General features: G+C 34.5%; 1 protein-coding gene across 1 annotated transcript; it reads left to right on the top strand.

Annotated features, from left to right (window-relative positions):
- Window positions 1-926: 926 nt before the first annotated feature.
- On the top strand, window positions 927-13,619 carry LOC140056201 (pyruvate dehydrogenase phosphatase regulatory subunit, mitochondrial-like). The gene is made up of 17 exons (XM_072101497.1): window positions 927-1,020; window positions 1,956-2,281; window positions 3,388-3,521; window positions 3,809-3,890; window positions 4,405-4,568; window positions 4,834-4,955; window positions 5,392-5,506; window positions 5,685-5,837; window positions 6,196-6,320; window positions 6,994-7,186; window positions 7,859-8,008; window positions 8,373-8,515; window positions 8,855-9,003; window positions 9,515-9,722; window positions 10,470-10,559; window positions 10,954-11,136; window positions 12,051-13,619. Exons 2-17 carry the CDS (start codon window positions 2,007-2,009, stop codon window positions 12,420-12,422), a joined length of 2,658 nt encoding a protein of 885 aa, XP_071957598.1. The 5' UTR covers window positions 927-1,020; window positions 1,956-2,006; the 3' UTR covers window positions 12,423-13,619.
- The last annotated feature ends 2,217 nt before the right edge of the window (window positions 13,620-15,836 follow it).

Raw genomic sequence — 15,836 nt, 5'->3', positions numbered from 1 at the left:
AAATAACATAGTGTAGTAAATAAATAACATTTTTCATGTTTTAAATAATACATGAGAACACAACTGAAAATCTGTAACATAATTCCTAGTGTTAAAGCGAATTTACGATTTGCACCGAATAGAGGTGTTTTTCACAAACTGTTTTACATATAAACACAATATACACAAATAAACGTCGTAGAAGTGGTGTATTATTGTCATGCGGTACGTACATTTGAAATCGCTGAAATTATACTATGTATTCGAGAACCATCCCTAGTTGTTAAAATTGTTATAAAATACTAAAAAATATTTTATAAGTGATTATATCGAATTACAGTACTTAAAAATGCTTATATATTAAAATGCTTATATATTATGCGTGGTGCGTGTGAGTGTTAGGCTACTATTATGTAGTTTCTTTTATATTATATGTAGCAATACTTTAACTTTCCAACTTGTATCTTTAAAACCTTATTTCATGTTTTTTTCTTTATGATAATGTTTTATTTTTCAAAGGGTCTTACGACTACAGACAATTCCTTGTCTCTGTAAGATTCATGTAACATATATATTAAATATCTAACATATTGTAGATTCTGTAAGTAAATGGTACGGTGTTATCATTGAGTTTGTACGATATCGAGTTAAATTTTGTGCACACTTCCATTTCGTATGGTCTCTCTATCTCCTTGGCTTTGCGCGCGCGGTCTTGTTGGCTTTAGAAACACCTATCAATAGAGGGCGACATTAAAAAAATATACTGTAGAAATTTGTTTGGCGTGCGAGGTCAATATAGTAGCTGCATCAAATTTGTTTTCGGTATTTAGATATTGTTATTTTGTTTTCGGTTTGTTTTCGGTTGTTTTTGGTTGTTTATGGTTGTTTTCAGTTGTTTATGGTTGTTTTCGGTTGTTTTCGGTTGTTTTCGGTAATTAGACTGACCGCTCGATCAAGGGATAGTACTAATTCTAATGTAAACAAAAATGCATCCGTTTCAGTGGATTGGAAAATAGGGAGAATAAATTCAACCCAAATAAGGTAGAATGTTAATGTTGTACGACGAGTAGGCCTAGCCTAGGCCTAGTTAGTAATAGTAGTTTAGCTAGTTAGAAGGTCACGTCAAGCCAACGAACAGGATCGCTAATATAAGAAGCTAAAAGGAGATTGCTGCAAAAAAATCTATCTAGCCTACTCTAGGCCTTTAGCCTAGGCTATTTAGCTTGGGCCCTAGCTAGCCTACTATTACTAATACTAATAGTACTAATGATAGCCTAGGCCTATAGCTAGCACGACTAGGAGTAGTAATAATATTACTTTACTTACTAATGCAATCCCTTTAAGCCGATGCTAGTACCTAGGTAGACAACTATGAAATAATTACTTCACCAACAAAGTACGCCGGCGAACAAAGTAGTGTAGAAAGACTAGAACTACTAACTATCTAATCTAGGCTAGGCCTTAGAGCAACTGCAAGCTCAGGTGTCATGTCCCTCTCTCTATATCCAGGTCAGCCCATTTATAGAGGGCGACAATCAAACTATTAAAGATGTGTCCCCCTGAAAAAATAGTTAAAATTTTTTTTTTAATTAAGCCATTTTCATGTCACATAATCCACTTTGACCAAAACTTGGAATCGAAAAAACAAATTATTTATCTCAAAAAACTGTAAATTTAAAGCAAAAAAAATATTTGAATTGGCTGCCAGTAGCCAATGTGTTTTTTGTTGAATTTAAATTGATTTGATTTATAAACTGTATTAATTGATCTTAATTTTTCATGGTTTTTTTTGTGTGTATTTGTAGGCTTTTCGTGTCGTGTGGGATCAATGAATAAATCGAATTTCTTTGTGATGTCATCCTGATGTAGTCAATTGTGCTTTAAGTGAAATTTTACTACCAAAAAGCAATACATTTGTTGCGTTCAGATTCTATAATTGAAATTAATACAGATTGAAACATTTTTTATTTTTTTAGATATATTATCTCAGGAACTAATTTAAAAAGAACATTTCACTAATCAACATCATGCCCCTTTGGACAGTATTCGCTTCTAAAATGAGGCTGCCACCATTGACAGCGTTCAGAAGAGGAGTAGATGCAATTAATTTACCTGTAACTACATCTAACATACATAATCGATTGAGAAGTGATGGTGTGAGGTCTGCCACTACTGACACAAGTTCTAGTATTCCTCCTCAAGCCAGGGTTGTGGTGTGTGGAGGTGGTATCGCCGGCATCTCATTGTCTTATCACTTGGCGAAAGCAGGCTGGACAGATGTCTTGCTGTTAGAACAGGGAAAGTATGTATTTTGGTTCAGGTTTATCTATTAAATCACCACAACCATTTGTAATTCACAGGAGGTGTGTACTGTATACAGCACAGGGTATAGCATATTTGGTGTATATAGCGCAATTGGTGGAGTATAAAGCGCAGGTGGTGCACAAGGCGCAGGTGGTGTACGTCAAAGGTGGTTTACAAAGCAAAAGTGGTTTACAAAGCAAAGGTGGTTTACAAAGCAAAGGTGGTTTACGTCAAAGGTGGTTTACAAAGCAAAGGTGGGGTTTAAAGCACAGGTGGTGCACAAGGCGAAGGTGGTGTACGTCAAAGGTGGTGTACGTCAAAGGTGGTTTACAAAGCAAAGGTGGTTTACAAAGCAAAGGTGGGGTTTAAAGCACAGGTGGTGCACAAGGCGAAGGTGGTGTACGTCAAAGGTGGTTTACAAAGCAAAGGTGGGGTTTAAAGCACAGGTGGTGCACAAGGCGAAGGTGGTGTACGTCAAAGGTGGTTTACAAAGCAAAGGTGGTTTACAAAGCAAAGGTGGGGTTTAAAGCACAGGTGGTGCACAAGGCGAAGGTGGTGTACGTCAAAGGTGGTTTACAAAGCAAAGGCGGTTTACAAAGCAAAGGCGGTGCACCAAGCGCATGCGGTGCACCAAGCGAAGGTGGTGCACCAAGCGCATGTGGTACACCAACCACAGGTGGTGCAGAAACGCTGGCGGTGCACAAAGCACAGGTGGTGCACAAAGCGAAGGTGGTGCACCAAGCGCAGGTGGTGTATAAAGCGCAGGTGGTGTACTAATCGCAGGTGGTGCACAAAGCGCAGGTGGTGCACAAAGCGCAGGTGGTGCACAAAGCGCAGGTGGTGCACCAAGCGCAGGTGTTGTACTAAGCGCAGGTGGTGCACAAAGCACAGGTGGTGCACTAAGCGCAGGTGGTGCACAAAGCGCAGGTGGTGCACAAAGCGAAGGTGGTGCACCAAGCGCAGGTGGTGTATAAAGCGCAGGTGGTGCACTAATCGCAGGTGGTGCACAAAGCATAGGTGGGTCTTAGCACAGGTGGTGTATAAAGCGCAGGTGTTGCAAAATATGAAATATTATTTGTTTTTCTCTTTCATTGTATCTTGCAGACTGACATGTGGCACAACATGGCATTCAGTTGGTCTACTTGGCATATCACATCACATTGATTTTATTAGTGAATGTCGTAGCATGAGTAGCCAGCTTTATGAAAGCATACAAGAAGAAACGGGAATGAGCACTGGTAAATAACGTCTCCTTGTCTACCGTCCAAAATGCAGTTTGTGATTAAATTAGTTTGACAGAAGCCTGCAGCCAGTGCAGTTTGTAGGTTTCCTAAATTGCCCTTTCTAAATCAGTGGCAATCTTACGCAAGGACAATTGCGTCTACTAAGCCAGATTTATAAAACATCAATTTTTCCGTAGCGCATGGCATACGTTTACACTCACACCTAAACATCGTTTGTAAGATTCCGGCTTGAACATATTCATTATATATTTAGAAATATGTTTTTTATTTTTTCTATTTAGGGCGCATTTGCAATGGTTCTGTTGCTGTAGCAAAAACAAAAGAGAGAATGACTTTGTTGAAACGCTCTACATCTCTTATGAAGTATGCATTTTTATTCGATAAAACCCTAAAAAAGACAACTTTAATGTACCAGCTTCTATTTATAAATTTTACATAAGGGCAAAATTTGGTAAATCATGCCTTACTTTTACTAATTTTTACTTGATGGTATATAAAGTAAAATAATTGTTTTTAATAGCTGAAAACTGGTCAAACAGCTCGAGTACAGCATCATAATGTTCTTTAAAAAATACTCTTTTAATAGACTTAATATACATTTATACAAACGTATTGATTGGTGATGAATGGAACATTCTAATCTCTCAGTCTCCCAGTATAATTATTTGGTATACCACAAGTAGGTAAATTTATGGTCCCTTGGGGGATAAACTTAAAACCAATAAATACATAAACCATTTTTTGTCGCCATTTGAAGCACAAATTAGTTACTGTGAGTGCGGATACTGTTAGATCTATAAACACATATTTATTCAAATAAACTTTATTACTGACTTTGTTTTTACCGACCACATAAAACTATCAAAATGTTTTTCAGAGCCAGAGGAGAAGAATTTCAAATGGTAACGCCATCAGAAATTGCATCACTCGCTCCTTTTATCAAAGTTGATGATCTGTTGGGAGGTGTTTATTTCCCTCGAGATGGTCGTACAAATATATCCGACACAGCAGCGGCCTTAGCAGCTGCTGCTAAACAAAGAGGTTGGGATAATTGAAGTGCAAATTTAGGATAATTTAACCAAAAAGAAGGATTTTGTTTCTTAAAATGTTATTCAAGATAAAAACTTTTATTCTAGTGCACTTCCTAATATTACTATTGTTATTGCTTATTATAAATTCTTGTGATTTTCCCCTACAATGAAGCAATTTTCTCACATAATTTTTTTTTGTCTACTCTTTTTTTTAAACAAATGTTGTTTGTGTGCAGTAAAGCATGTGTAAAAACTGTACATTTTACATTTTACAGGAGTTAAAATACTAGAAGGTGTTGAAGTTGAAAAAGTTTTAACAAAAAATAATAGAGTTACAGGAGTAGAGACTAGTCGTGGTACTGTAAATTGTGAATACTTTGTAAATGCAGCTGGCCAGGTATAGTATTCTCCAATTTATTTAACAATTTGTAGAAGCAATGTTTTAATATAAAGTTTTGCATGGCAAATGAACACTAGTCAAAGTTAGTTATTCCTATATTTCTTATTCAGTTTAACATTAAAATAGTAAAGTTGAGTTTTGTTTCCAAAAGTGTGATTGCCAAGTATTCTTCACAAGATGGTTGTAGCAAACAATCAAAACGTCAAGACATTCTCAACCATACTTTATTTCCCTTTGGAAAACATGTTTTACTGCAAACCTAGCTTTATTAATGATATTTTAATCTATAAAATCTGAAAAAAAAACTGTATAAGAAATATAGGAATTGATGTAGTTAAAATTGTATGCATCTTAGAAGAAGCTTACTCCAACACCACTACACAATCTGATATCTTTAAAGCACCTTAAACTCAATATATTTTGCCATTTTCAGTGGGGTCGTGAGTTAGGATTAAAAAGCACACCAAATGTCAAAATACCTTTGCATCCTGCTGAGCACTATTACCTTGTTACTAAAGCTATTGAAGGAATCTCACCATCAATGCCATGTAAGTATATATAATTTGATTGTTAATAAAAAGTGCTGTCATGTCTCATTGCAACAAGAAAGATTGTCCTTTTATTTGTCATATCAGAAAATGATTCGTGGCTATACTGTGGTTTTCAAGATACTCGTAAAACTCGGAATCCCTATTAAACCTAATCTAATTATAACTTTTTTTTAAGATGTTCGTGATTACGATGGTGGTATATACATTATAGAATGGAGCCGAGGCCTCCTTTGTGGTGGATTCGAGAAAATGGCCAAACCAATCTTTAGCAATGGAATTCCAAAGCCTTTCATGTTTGAAACACTTCCCCCTGATTGGGACCAATTTCGTAAGTTCCATAGTTAGATTTGATTTAAAGGGGAAATCCTAACAAAATAGAATATTGCCACTCAAGAAATGTGAAGTCATGGACAGATGAGAGAGCGTTGGTAGCACTTACATGACCCTTAGGGAGAATTATTTAGTTGAAAAGTGTAACATTTAAGTCCACAGTGCCATAAGCAATGATTCTTTGGAAACAATGTTACAAATGGAAACATTATATTGAATATTCTTCAAATTTAGTTCATACAAAACTTTCCGTATTTCAAAATATATTTCTGTATCTCCCTATTTTGAATATTCATGTTTTTTAGAAGAGATTATAGGAAACAAAACTAATGATTGTTAGTCTATCTTTTCTATAGAGCCATTGCTTGACAGTTTTCTTCTTCGAGCGCCTGCAGCAGAGACAGCAGAGGTTCAACAGCTGTTTAATGGACCTGAGAGTTTTACACCAGATGGCAACTTTCTTTTGGGTGAAGCACCTGAAGTAGGTTCTTGATTACCAGGAGCAGTTAAGATCTATCTACACTATCAAACTAGTTTGACAAACAAGTGTGATGTGCCCAAATATGGTAGTAAGGGGCACATCACATTTGTTTGTCCCGTTTGATAGTAACAGAGCTTTAGATTTGTAGTTTGAAAGACTCTTTGATGAGGTAGGCAATGAACCAGACATCTATACTAGAGATGTCAAAATCTCCACTTGATTGGACACATTATGTACAATAGGTGTAGAAGTTGGTGAAGTCATATTCTTCCTTTTTGATACAGATGAATCAGAGTTTCCGATGAGATTCCTCCATGCCTCACGATCCTGTGCCAACTGTTCCCACAGCTGTACTAGTCTTTTCTGTTACTCCATCCATGCATTGCTCTTTTTCAGAGCTGCCATATGTCTTGTTTGAGTCCCCTGGTGTCAAGCGATAGTTTTTGTTTTTCAATGAATTTCAAAAAGCCTCCAGTCCTATCCAGCACATACTTGTTTGTTCTCCTCTTCATCCATGACATCCACGGTATTCTTCGATAACACCATTACTCAAAACTTTTTATGTTTTTCAACTTCCATGTACTATACACTCAAAAGAACCAAATTAAACTAGATTCATTTTCTCCTTAGCTGCAGCACCTAACATTATATCTATATGTTTATATTCTACTAGGTGAGCAACTATTTTGTAATGACAGGTTTTAATTCCATTGGTGTATCAGCCAGTGGTGGTGTAGGCAGCGTTCTTGCTGATTGGATCATTAGTGGCAAAGCTCCTCATGATAGTCTTACTGTTGACATTCAAAGGTTTACTGATTGTCACAACAATCAGTTGTTTCTGAAGGAACGAGTTAAAGAGGTTGTTGGTAAGTAACATTTGAATCATTGTGTTCAAGATATGATTATCGTGTTCAAGATATGATTATCGTGTTAAGATAATTATGATTATCGTGTTCAAGATATGATTATTGCATGTGTTCAAGATATGATTATTGCATGTGTTCAAGATATGATTATTGCATGTGTTCAAGATATGATTATTGCATGTGTTCAAGATATGATTATTGCATGTGTTCAAGATATGATTATTGCATGTGTTCAAGATATGATTATTGCATGTGTTCAAGATATGATTATTGCATGTGTTCAAGATATGATTATTGCATGTGTTCAAGATATGATTATTGCATGTGTTCAAGATTGATTATTGCATGTATTCAGGATTGATTATTGCATGTATTCAAGATTGATTATTGCATGTATTCAAGATTGATTATTGCATGTATTCAGGATATGATTATTGCATGTATTCAGGATATGATTATTGCATGTATTCAGAATATGATTATCGTGTTCATGATATGATTATTGCATGTATTCAGAATATGATTATCGTGTTCATGATATGATTATCGTGTTCAAGATATGATTATCGTGTTTAGGATATGATTATTTTGTTCAATATAATTATGATTATTGTGTTCAATATATGATTATTTTGTTAAATATAATTATAATTATTGTGTTCAATTTAAAAGGTCGATTTTATGCTGTGAACTACCCTGATGATGATTACACACATGCACGTAACCAAAGATGCTCTCCGCTGTATCCAAGACAACAAGCGGCTGGGGCTGTATTTGGAGAATTAATGGGTTACGAAAGGCCAAAATATTTTAATAATAAAGGTAAACATCTTATTCCATTTAGTCCAAGAGCATTTTTTTCTTTACCTGTATACGTTACATGTCTCAAAACGATAGTATGAATATGATAGTATGTTGTAAATGCTTCGAGTTTATCAATTGTACCATTTATAGATTAGGGGAGTTCATTGAATTTTATAATTATCGATTGTACCATTTATAGATTAGGGGAGTTCATTGAATTTTATAATTATCAGTCTTCCAGGAGAAAATGCAAATATTAGTTTATTCAGATAAGCTAGGCATGTAATAGACTACCTTTCTCATTCTTTATAATGAAGTATTGTAGCGTAAGTGTTTAGAATTTTAAAATATATGAAATTAACATCTCTTTTTGTTTGAATAGATGATCCCTTTTTCGTTTCTGTAAAGAGTAAAAAGACGTTTGGAAAGCCATCATGGTTTGATAACGTGAAAGCAGAATACTGGTCTTGTCGGGATTCCGTTAGCCTTATGGACATGTCAACTTTCTCTAAGTTTGAAATCAAGGTAATGACATCAAGCAGTATTAGTGATGATTGTTATTTTGGCAGGCTCTGGTACAATAATAACATTGATATTTAATTTAACAACAAACTACTAACCTCAAAAAAATCTATTAATGTATAACTATTAATAAGACACTTACATTGTGGCAGAATAAGGTCTGTATTACTGTATCCCAGATAAGTACCATTATCTTACGGGATGTTTTGGTCTAAAGAAAATAATTTCAGAATTTATGAGGATTTTCTGGGAGAATGGAAATGAGACATAAGCAGAAAATAGAATAATCTATAGTATTTAGCTTGAAGAATACAAAACAATATTTTGTGCCATTGATTTTAGTCAACAGGTTCTGAAGCAACAGACTTATTACAACGCCTTTGTCCAAATGAGATGGATGTTCCTGTAGGGACACTTGTCCACACCCCAATGTTAGATGAGAATGGTCACTACCAAAATGACTGCAGTGTGGCTAGGCTAGCTGAGAATAGGTATATAACTGTATGTATTGTGTGTTGAATACCTAACATTTATACTAACATATCAAGAAGAATAGAAGAGAAGCAACCACTATAAAATAAAAGGACAATCCAATCCACTAGCCTGTATTGAAAAACAGCTGTCAATCAAACATACATTTCTTTAGAACTTGCTACAGCACAAATGTGTACATTAACTGTTAATTATATTTAAAAAATTAATTTTAGTTATTAATATCGTAAAAAAATATAAACATACTCGTGTCTAAAATCATATGCGCAGCCTGATTGCTCTATTTATATGTGTCAAGGATTAATTTACACATTTGTATTTTATAGTGGTTCATGCTACTGTGTTACAGCAAGAGACATTGTACCTTTGATTATTGAGATAATATCTCTATCTTTTTGATAGTCCTTCTTTTTCCAACGTTAAATATTTCTACTGCGAATCAACAGTATTGCGAATCAACAGTATTTTCACTGAACTACATATTTTCATTATAATTATATCTGTTTCTAGATATTTCATTATTTCTCCAACCACACAAGAAACTAGAGCTTTCCATTGGATCTCTAAACATCTACCTAAAGATGGATCAGTTGATTTACATAATGTTACGCATCAGTACACAGGCATTAATGTGATTGGTCCAAAAGCTAGAGAGCTTCTTCAAACGCTTACTTTTGAGTCTTTAAGTAATACAGACTTCCGTCCATTCTGTTGTAAGGTACTGTATGTATGAAATTCAAATTTAAATATATATTGTCTACTGGACAACCACAACACAAGTTAGAGTTAAAGATACAGATTCATTTTATTATTCCATATACTGTAAATGGAAATTACAGTGCTCAAAAATTATCTTGGCTTCCTAAAGTAAAAGTTGTATTAGTATACTAATAATAGATGTTTATGAGTGCAATAGTCAAAATAACTTCATGAGATGAAAGATGAAAGGTTATATTTTCACAAGTTGAGGCTGAGTGGAAACAGAACTACAGGTTGACGTTCTAACACAAAAGTCAACAGCCTTGTGTCGCACATTGTAGAAATAGCTACAAGAATGAATATGCTAACAGTACATTATTCAAATCGCACAATATAATGAAATTGCACTCTTGATGATGTAAGGGTTCATTGGAATAGTTTATTGAATATCATGTGACCCACAATCTACTCAGGCGTGTTATAATTGAAAACTAACTGGTACAAACATGCACATTTTTTTTTTAACTATCTTGGGGAAATATCTGACTAATTAAGCTGAAGGTTTGAATTTGTGGGGGAATATTTGATATAAATAACAAGAAGATGTCATATCACTACCATATTTGAGCACCTTTTTTTTCAAACTAGTTTGATAGTGTAGACAGAGATTCAGACAAAGTTGCCGGGGGCATGGAACGACCCATTTATATTGCAATAAAAAATGCTATGATAAACTATTAAAACATATTTAATTAACTTCTTTTAGGAAATAAGTATAGGCTATGCAAACAATGTGAAGGCACTGAGTATAACACATGCTGGAGAACCAGGATTTGTTCTATATGTGAATAATGAGGTTAGTTTTCAAATCAGAACCAATCTATTTATTTAAATAATATTTTCTTTTAGAATTGTCATCCATCGACATAAACATGACAATCTGCAGCAGTGTTGGTGCAAATTGATATTTTAGGTTATTTTAATTTTTGGAAGATGTTATTGTTAATTTTCTGGTTGAATTTTGTTTGTTTTTGTTTTGTATATGGATGTACTATCTGAAATGAAGAAAGCGGCATGAATAATAATAACCACCTCTTTTGGCCTCCCTTGTAGTTTAGTATTAATACATTTATATTCAATATATGATTCACCTTTATACTATGATACACAAACATGTAGTTTCAATTCATATACTTCTTGTTTACCTAAACAAAATTATTTCTGGATTACAATGTCATACTTTTGCTTAGGTTGCTCTGCCCCTATATGATCGTTTGTGGGACGCAGGTCAGGATTTCGGCATCCGGAATTGTGGTTACTATGCGTTGAGATGGTTACGTATTGAAAAGTTTTTTGGCTATTGGGGCGAAGACTTCAACTCAAGTAATACTCCATTTGAAATAGGAAGAGAAACCAGAGTGAAGCTTAATAAGGTATACAGAACCAATATATACTCATTTATCTTATATTGTATTACACACTATGCAACAACAATAATTATTTTTAAAAGCAAAGCAATAATATCAATTATTCATTCTTTATACAACATACACGCATTGTAATACATCCAATATCTCACGATTATAATAATATCAATTATTCATTCTTTATACAACATACACGCATTGTAATACATCCAATATCTCACGATTATAATAATATCAATTATTCATTCTTTATACAACATACACGCATTGTAATACATCCAATATCTCACGATTATAATAATATCAATTATTCATTCTTTATACAACATACACGCATTGTAATACATCCAATATCTCACGATTATAATAATATCAATTATTCATTCTTTATACAACATACACGCATTTTAATACATCCAATATCTCACGATTATAATAATATCAATTATTCATTCTTTATACAACATACACGCATTGTAATACATACAATATCTCACGATTATAATAATATCAATTCATTGGAGTACTGTTTAAAGATGTATTGTCCCCTTGAAAAAATAATTCTTATAAACATTTGTGTTAAATATGCCATTTCAATGTACCATAATAGTTATCCACTTTACCAAAAAACTGTAATTTAAAGCAAAAAATAGTCGAAATTAACTGCCAGCCTATGGGTTTTTGGTATAAATAAATGAAAACACTATTTTTTCCATTTTTTTTTCTGTGGAAGTGATTAATTTGATTAAAACTACAAAATAACCTATTCAAAGTCTGATTTAATTAATCTTCCTTTGTCATGTTTTGGGGGACAATACATCTTTAAATCTGTAGTTTTAAATTTTTTGTTACAATGAAAATGTTGAATTGATTGAATGAAATATTGATATACATTAATTGTTTCTTACATTGATATCCAGGAAAGCGATTTCATTGGTAAACAAGCGTTGATAGAACAAAAAGGCAAGGGAGTTGAATCTAAGTTAACCATGTTCCTATTGGAAGATCATGACCTTGATAATGACCTTTGGCCATGGGGAGATGAACCGATTTACCGAGATGGCAAGTTTACCGGACTTTCCACGTCCAGTGGTTATGCACCGACACTTGGTAAAATGGTTGTGGTTGGATGGGTTACCAATGAAGATGACAAGTCTGGTCAACGAGGAATCGTCACAAATGATTACGTTTTGAAAGGTCATTATGAGATTGACCTGGCAGGTAAACGATTCCAAGCTAGAGGGAGCCCTTACCCGGTAAAACTTCAACTGAAGCAACCACAGTTTGGTTAAAATTATATGCAAAATTATGCTTATATTGATTTTATTTTTAGGATATTAATTTAATATGCAATAATCATCTGTTAACTACCGTATTTACTTCTGTAAATTTTTTATTTATTAATTTTGTGATTAATTGTTTTGCTACGACTACGACCCTTAAAGATTCTGTAAACTAAATATGCAAGTGTATGTATATTATTTTGTGCTAGCCTATCAGTACTCTACCTAGACTTTCCCCAAGTCTAGTTATTTTGAGACTTGTCGATGTTTGTCTGAAATACAGGTCAATTGGTATACATATGAAAGGTCATATGTGCCAAAATATTTATCTTTTACTAATATTAGGTCAAAACTCCATCTGGAACCCAGACTACTCTACCAAACGTCGAAAATAATTATGCATTGTTTATTATCTTTTAAAGCTGATCTTTCTTGAAGTCCACATCAAATGCAAACATCCCAACATGGCTGGGTGGGGATATCATTTTATTCTTCTAAATCATATCAAGGTTGTTGGGTCAACTAACAACTTTTAATGACTACTACTCAATTATTAAAATAAATATATATATATATAATACTGTTGCTGTTTAATTATTTATTTTTAATAAATGTTTTGATAATTTATTTAATTGGATGTTAAATATAAGTTTATATGTTTATAATTAGTATTTTGGTGCTATGTAAGTTAACATAAGAATGTATTTTGATAAGCATGATGTTATTTGATTTATTGAGATATTATATTCATTATTGATAATGATTAAAAACCTGCTGTTATGTATGTACCTGAACGATCCCAGATATGCCATTGCTAATTATTCATATTCACTAAGAATTTACTCAACTCGAAAAGAAAATGGAACCGTCCAGGCGAATCATACATTCTGATTATTTCCACCTTTTCGATTGTTTACTTTAGGTCGATTTTGTTACAAAAGTTACAAAACATTTGCCAACTTCTGACTGCTTTGATTTACTCATTTTTAAAATAATTAACAATTAATTGTTACCGTACGTTCACGAATATTACAAATCAATATTACAACAAAACGATTTTGTGTCAGTAATTTTGTGTATCATATTTGTTTTCATTTGTTATATGCTCTTCATTCACAAAGCCATCAGACATGACAGTTGAGTATGTCTTAAAACAAATAATAAATAACATCTTTCTTGGTTTGTACTTCATTTAAACAATATGAATATCGATACTAAAGTTATGAAAATAAAACAAATCTGTATTAACAAAAGAAAAAAATATCGTGAGAAATTGTTATTAATTTGAGTTTTTCACAGAGGTTGACTATTTAATGAACCAATCAAATTCCAGAACCTGGAATAATTTATAACAAATTTCAATTTAGTACAAAGCTACAAGGAAAGAACACTACATTAACGATGAGGGAAAGAAAGGAAACATTGGGAATCAGAAGGCTAATGACTAAATCAATTGTTATCATTATCTTGAGTGTTGTAATCTGTAGACTAAATGCACTACAGATCATTCAGCATCCTATGAGTCAAAATGTATCCGAATGTGAAAATGTTACGTTTTCATGTGAGCTGGATTAACCTCCTAAAAAAAAGCATGGAATAGGATGGTGGCGGAGAAGTGAAAATGAAATGGTTGGAATTACCGAACCAAACAATCAGGTGAAAACGAAGTTTCAAAATAGATATGCTACCAACCAAAACAAACTGAAAAATGTGTTATTTATAACACATGTATTGAAAGAAGATGCAGGCGATTATTATTGTAACATTTATAACAGTGTAATAGATGGCTCAAACATTGCTAAACTACGAGTGTATGAGAGTGCTCCTTCTACATTGCCAGAATATCATACGACAGCCGAAATCGTTAGGCACATAACTGATGCGACTTCAACTGTATCAGAACATTCCAAGACAGCCATGAACACCGCTAATCACATAACTGATGCGACTTCAACTGTATCAGAACATTCCAATTAGACAGCCATGAACACCGCTAGTCACATGACTGATGATGCGACTTCAACTGTACCAAAACATTCCAAGACAGTCATGAACACCGCTAATCACATGACTGATGCGACTTCAACAACTGTATCAGAACATTCCAAGACAGCCATGAACACCGCTAGTCACATGACTGATGATGCGACTTCAACTGTACCAAAACATTCCAAGACAGCCATGAACACCGCTAATCACATGACTGATGCGACTTCAACTGTATCAGAACATTTCAAGACAGCCATGAACACCGCTAGTCACATGACTGATGATGCGACTTCAACTGTACCAAAACATTCCAAGACAGCCATGAACACCGCTAATCACATGACTGATGCGACTTCAACTGTATCAGAACATTCCAAGACAGCCATGAACACCGCTAGTCACATGACTGATGCGACTTCAACTGTACCAAAACATTCCAAGACAGCCATGAACACCGCTAATCACATGACTGATGCGACTTCAACAACTGTATCAGAACATTCCAAGACAGCCATGAACACCGCTAGTCACATGACTGATGCGACTTCAACTGTATCAGAACATTCCAAGATAGCCATGAACACCGCTAATCACATAACTGATGCGACTTCAACTGTATCAGAACATTCCAATTAGACAGCCATGAACACCGCTAGTCACATGACTGATGATGCGACTTCAACTGTACCAAAACATTCCAAGACAGCCATGAACACCGCTAATCACATGACTGATGCGACTTCAACAACTGTATCAGAACATTCCAAGACAGCCATGAACACCGCTAGTCACATGACTGATGATGCGACTTCAACTGTACCAAAACATTCCAAGACAGCCATGAACACCGCTAATCACCTGACTGATGCGACTTCAACTGTATCAGAACATTCCAAGAAAGCCATGAACACCGCTAGTCACATGACTGATGATGCGACTTCAACTGTACCAAAACATTCCAAGACAGCCATGAACACCGCTAGTCACATGACTGATGCGACTTCAACTGTACCAAAACATTCCAAGACAGCCATGAACACCGCTAATCACATGACTGATGCGACTTCAACAACTGTATCAGAACATTCCAAGACAGCCATGAACACCGCTAGTCACATGACTGATGCGACTTCAACTGTACCAGAACATTCCAAGACAGCCATGAACACCGCTAATCACATGACTGATGCGACTTCAACAACTGTATCAGAACATTCCAAGACAGCCATGAACACCGCTAATCACATAACTGATGCGACTTCAACTGTATCAGAACATTCCAATTAGACAGCCATGAACACCGCTAGTCACATGACTGATGATGCGACTTCAACTGTACCAAAACATTCCAAGACAGCCATGAACACCGCTAATCACATGACTGATGCGACTTCAACAACTGTATCAGAACATTCCAAGACAGCCATGAACACC

This window comes from Antedon mediterranea, chromosome 8 (assembly GCF_964355755.1).
Source record: "Antedon mediterranea chromosome 8, ecAntMedi1.1, whole genome shotgun sequence".
Taxonomy (NCBI): domain Eukaryota; kingdom Metazoa; phylum Echinodermata; class Crinoidea; order Comatulida; family Antedonidae; genus Antedon; species Antedon mediterranea.
This window is presented reverse-complemented; position numbering and strand designations above follow the sequence as displayed.

What these genes read in the sequence shown, in the direction of transcription:
- LOC140056201 (XM_072101497.1), top strand. Translation starts at nt 2,007, where the DNA reads ATGCCCCTTTGGACAGTATTCGCTTCTAAAATGAGGCTGCCACCATTG. An exon ending in AAAATATTTTAATAATAAAG is followed by an intron (nt 8,009 to 8,372) that starts GTAAACATCTTA and finishes TTGTTTGAATAG; the next exon opens with ATGATCCCTTTTTCGTTTCT. An exon ending in TTCTATATGTGAATAATGAG is followed by an intron (nt 10,560 to 10,953) that starts GTTAGTTTTCAA and finishes ACTTTTGCTTAG; the next exon opens with GTTGCTCTGCCCCTATATGA.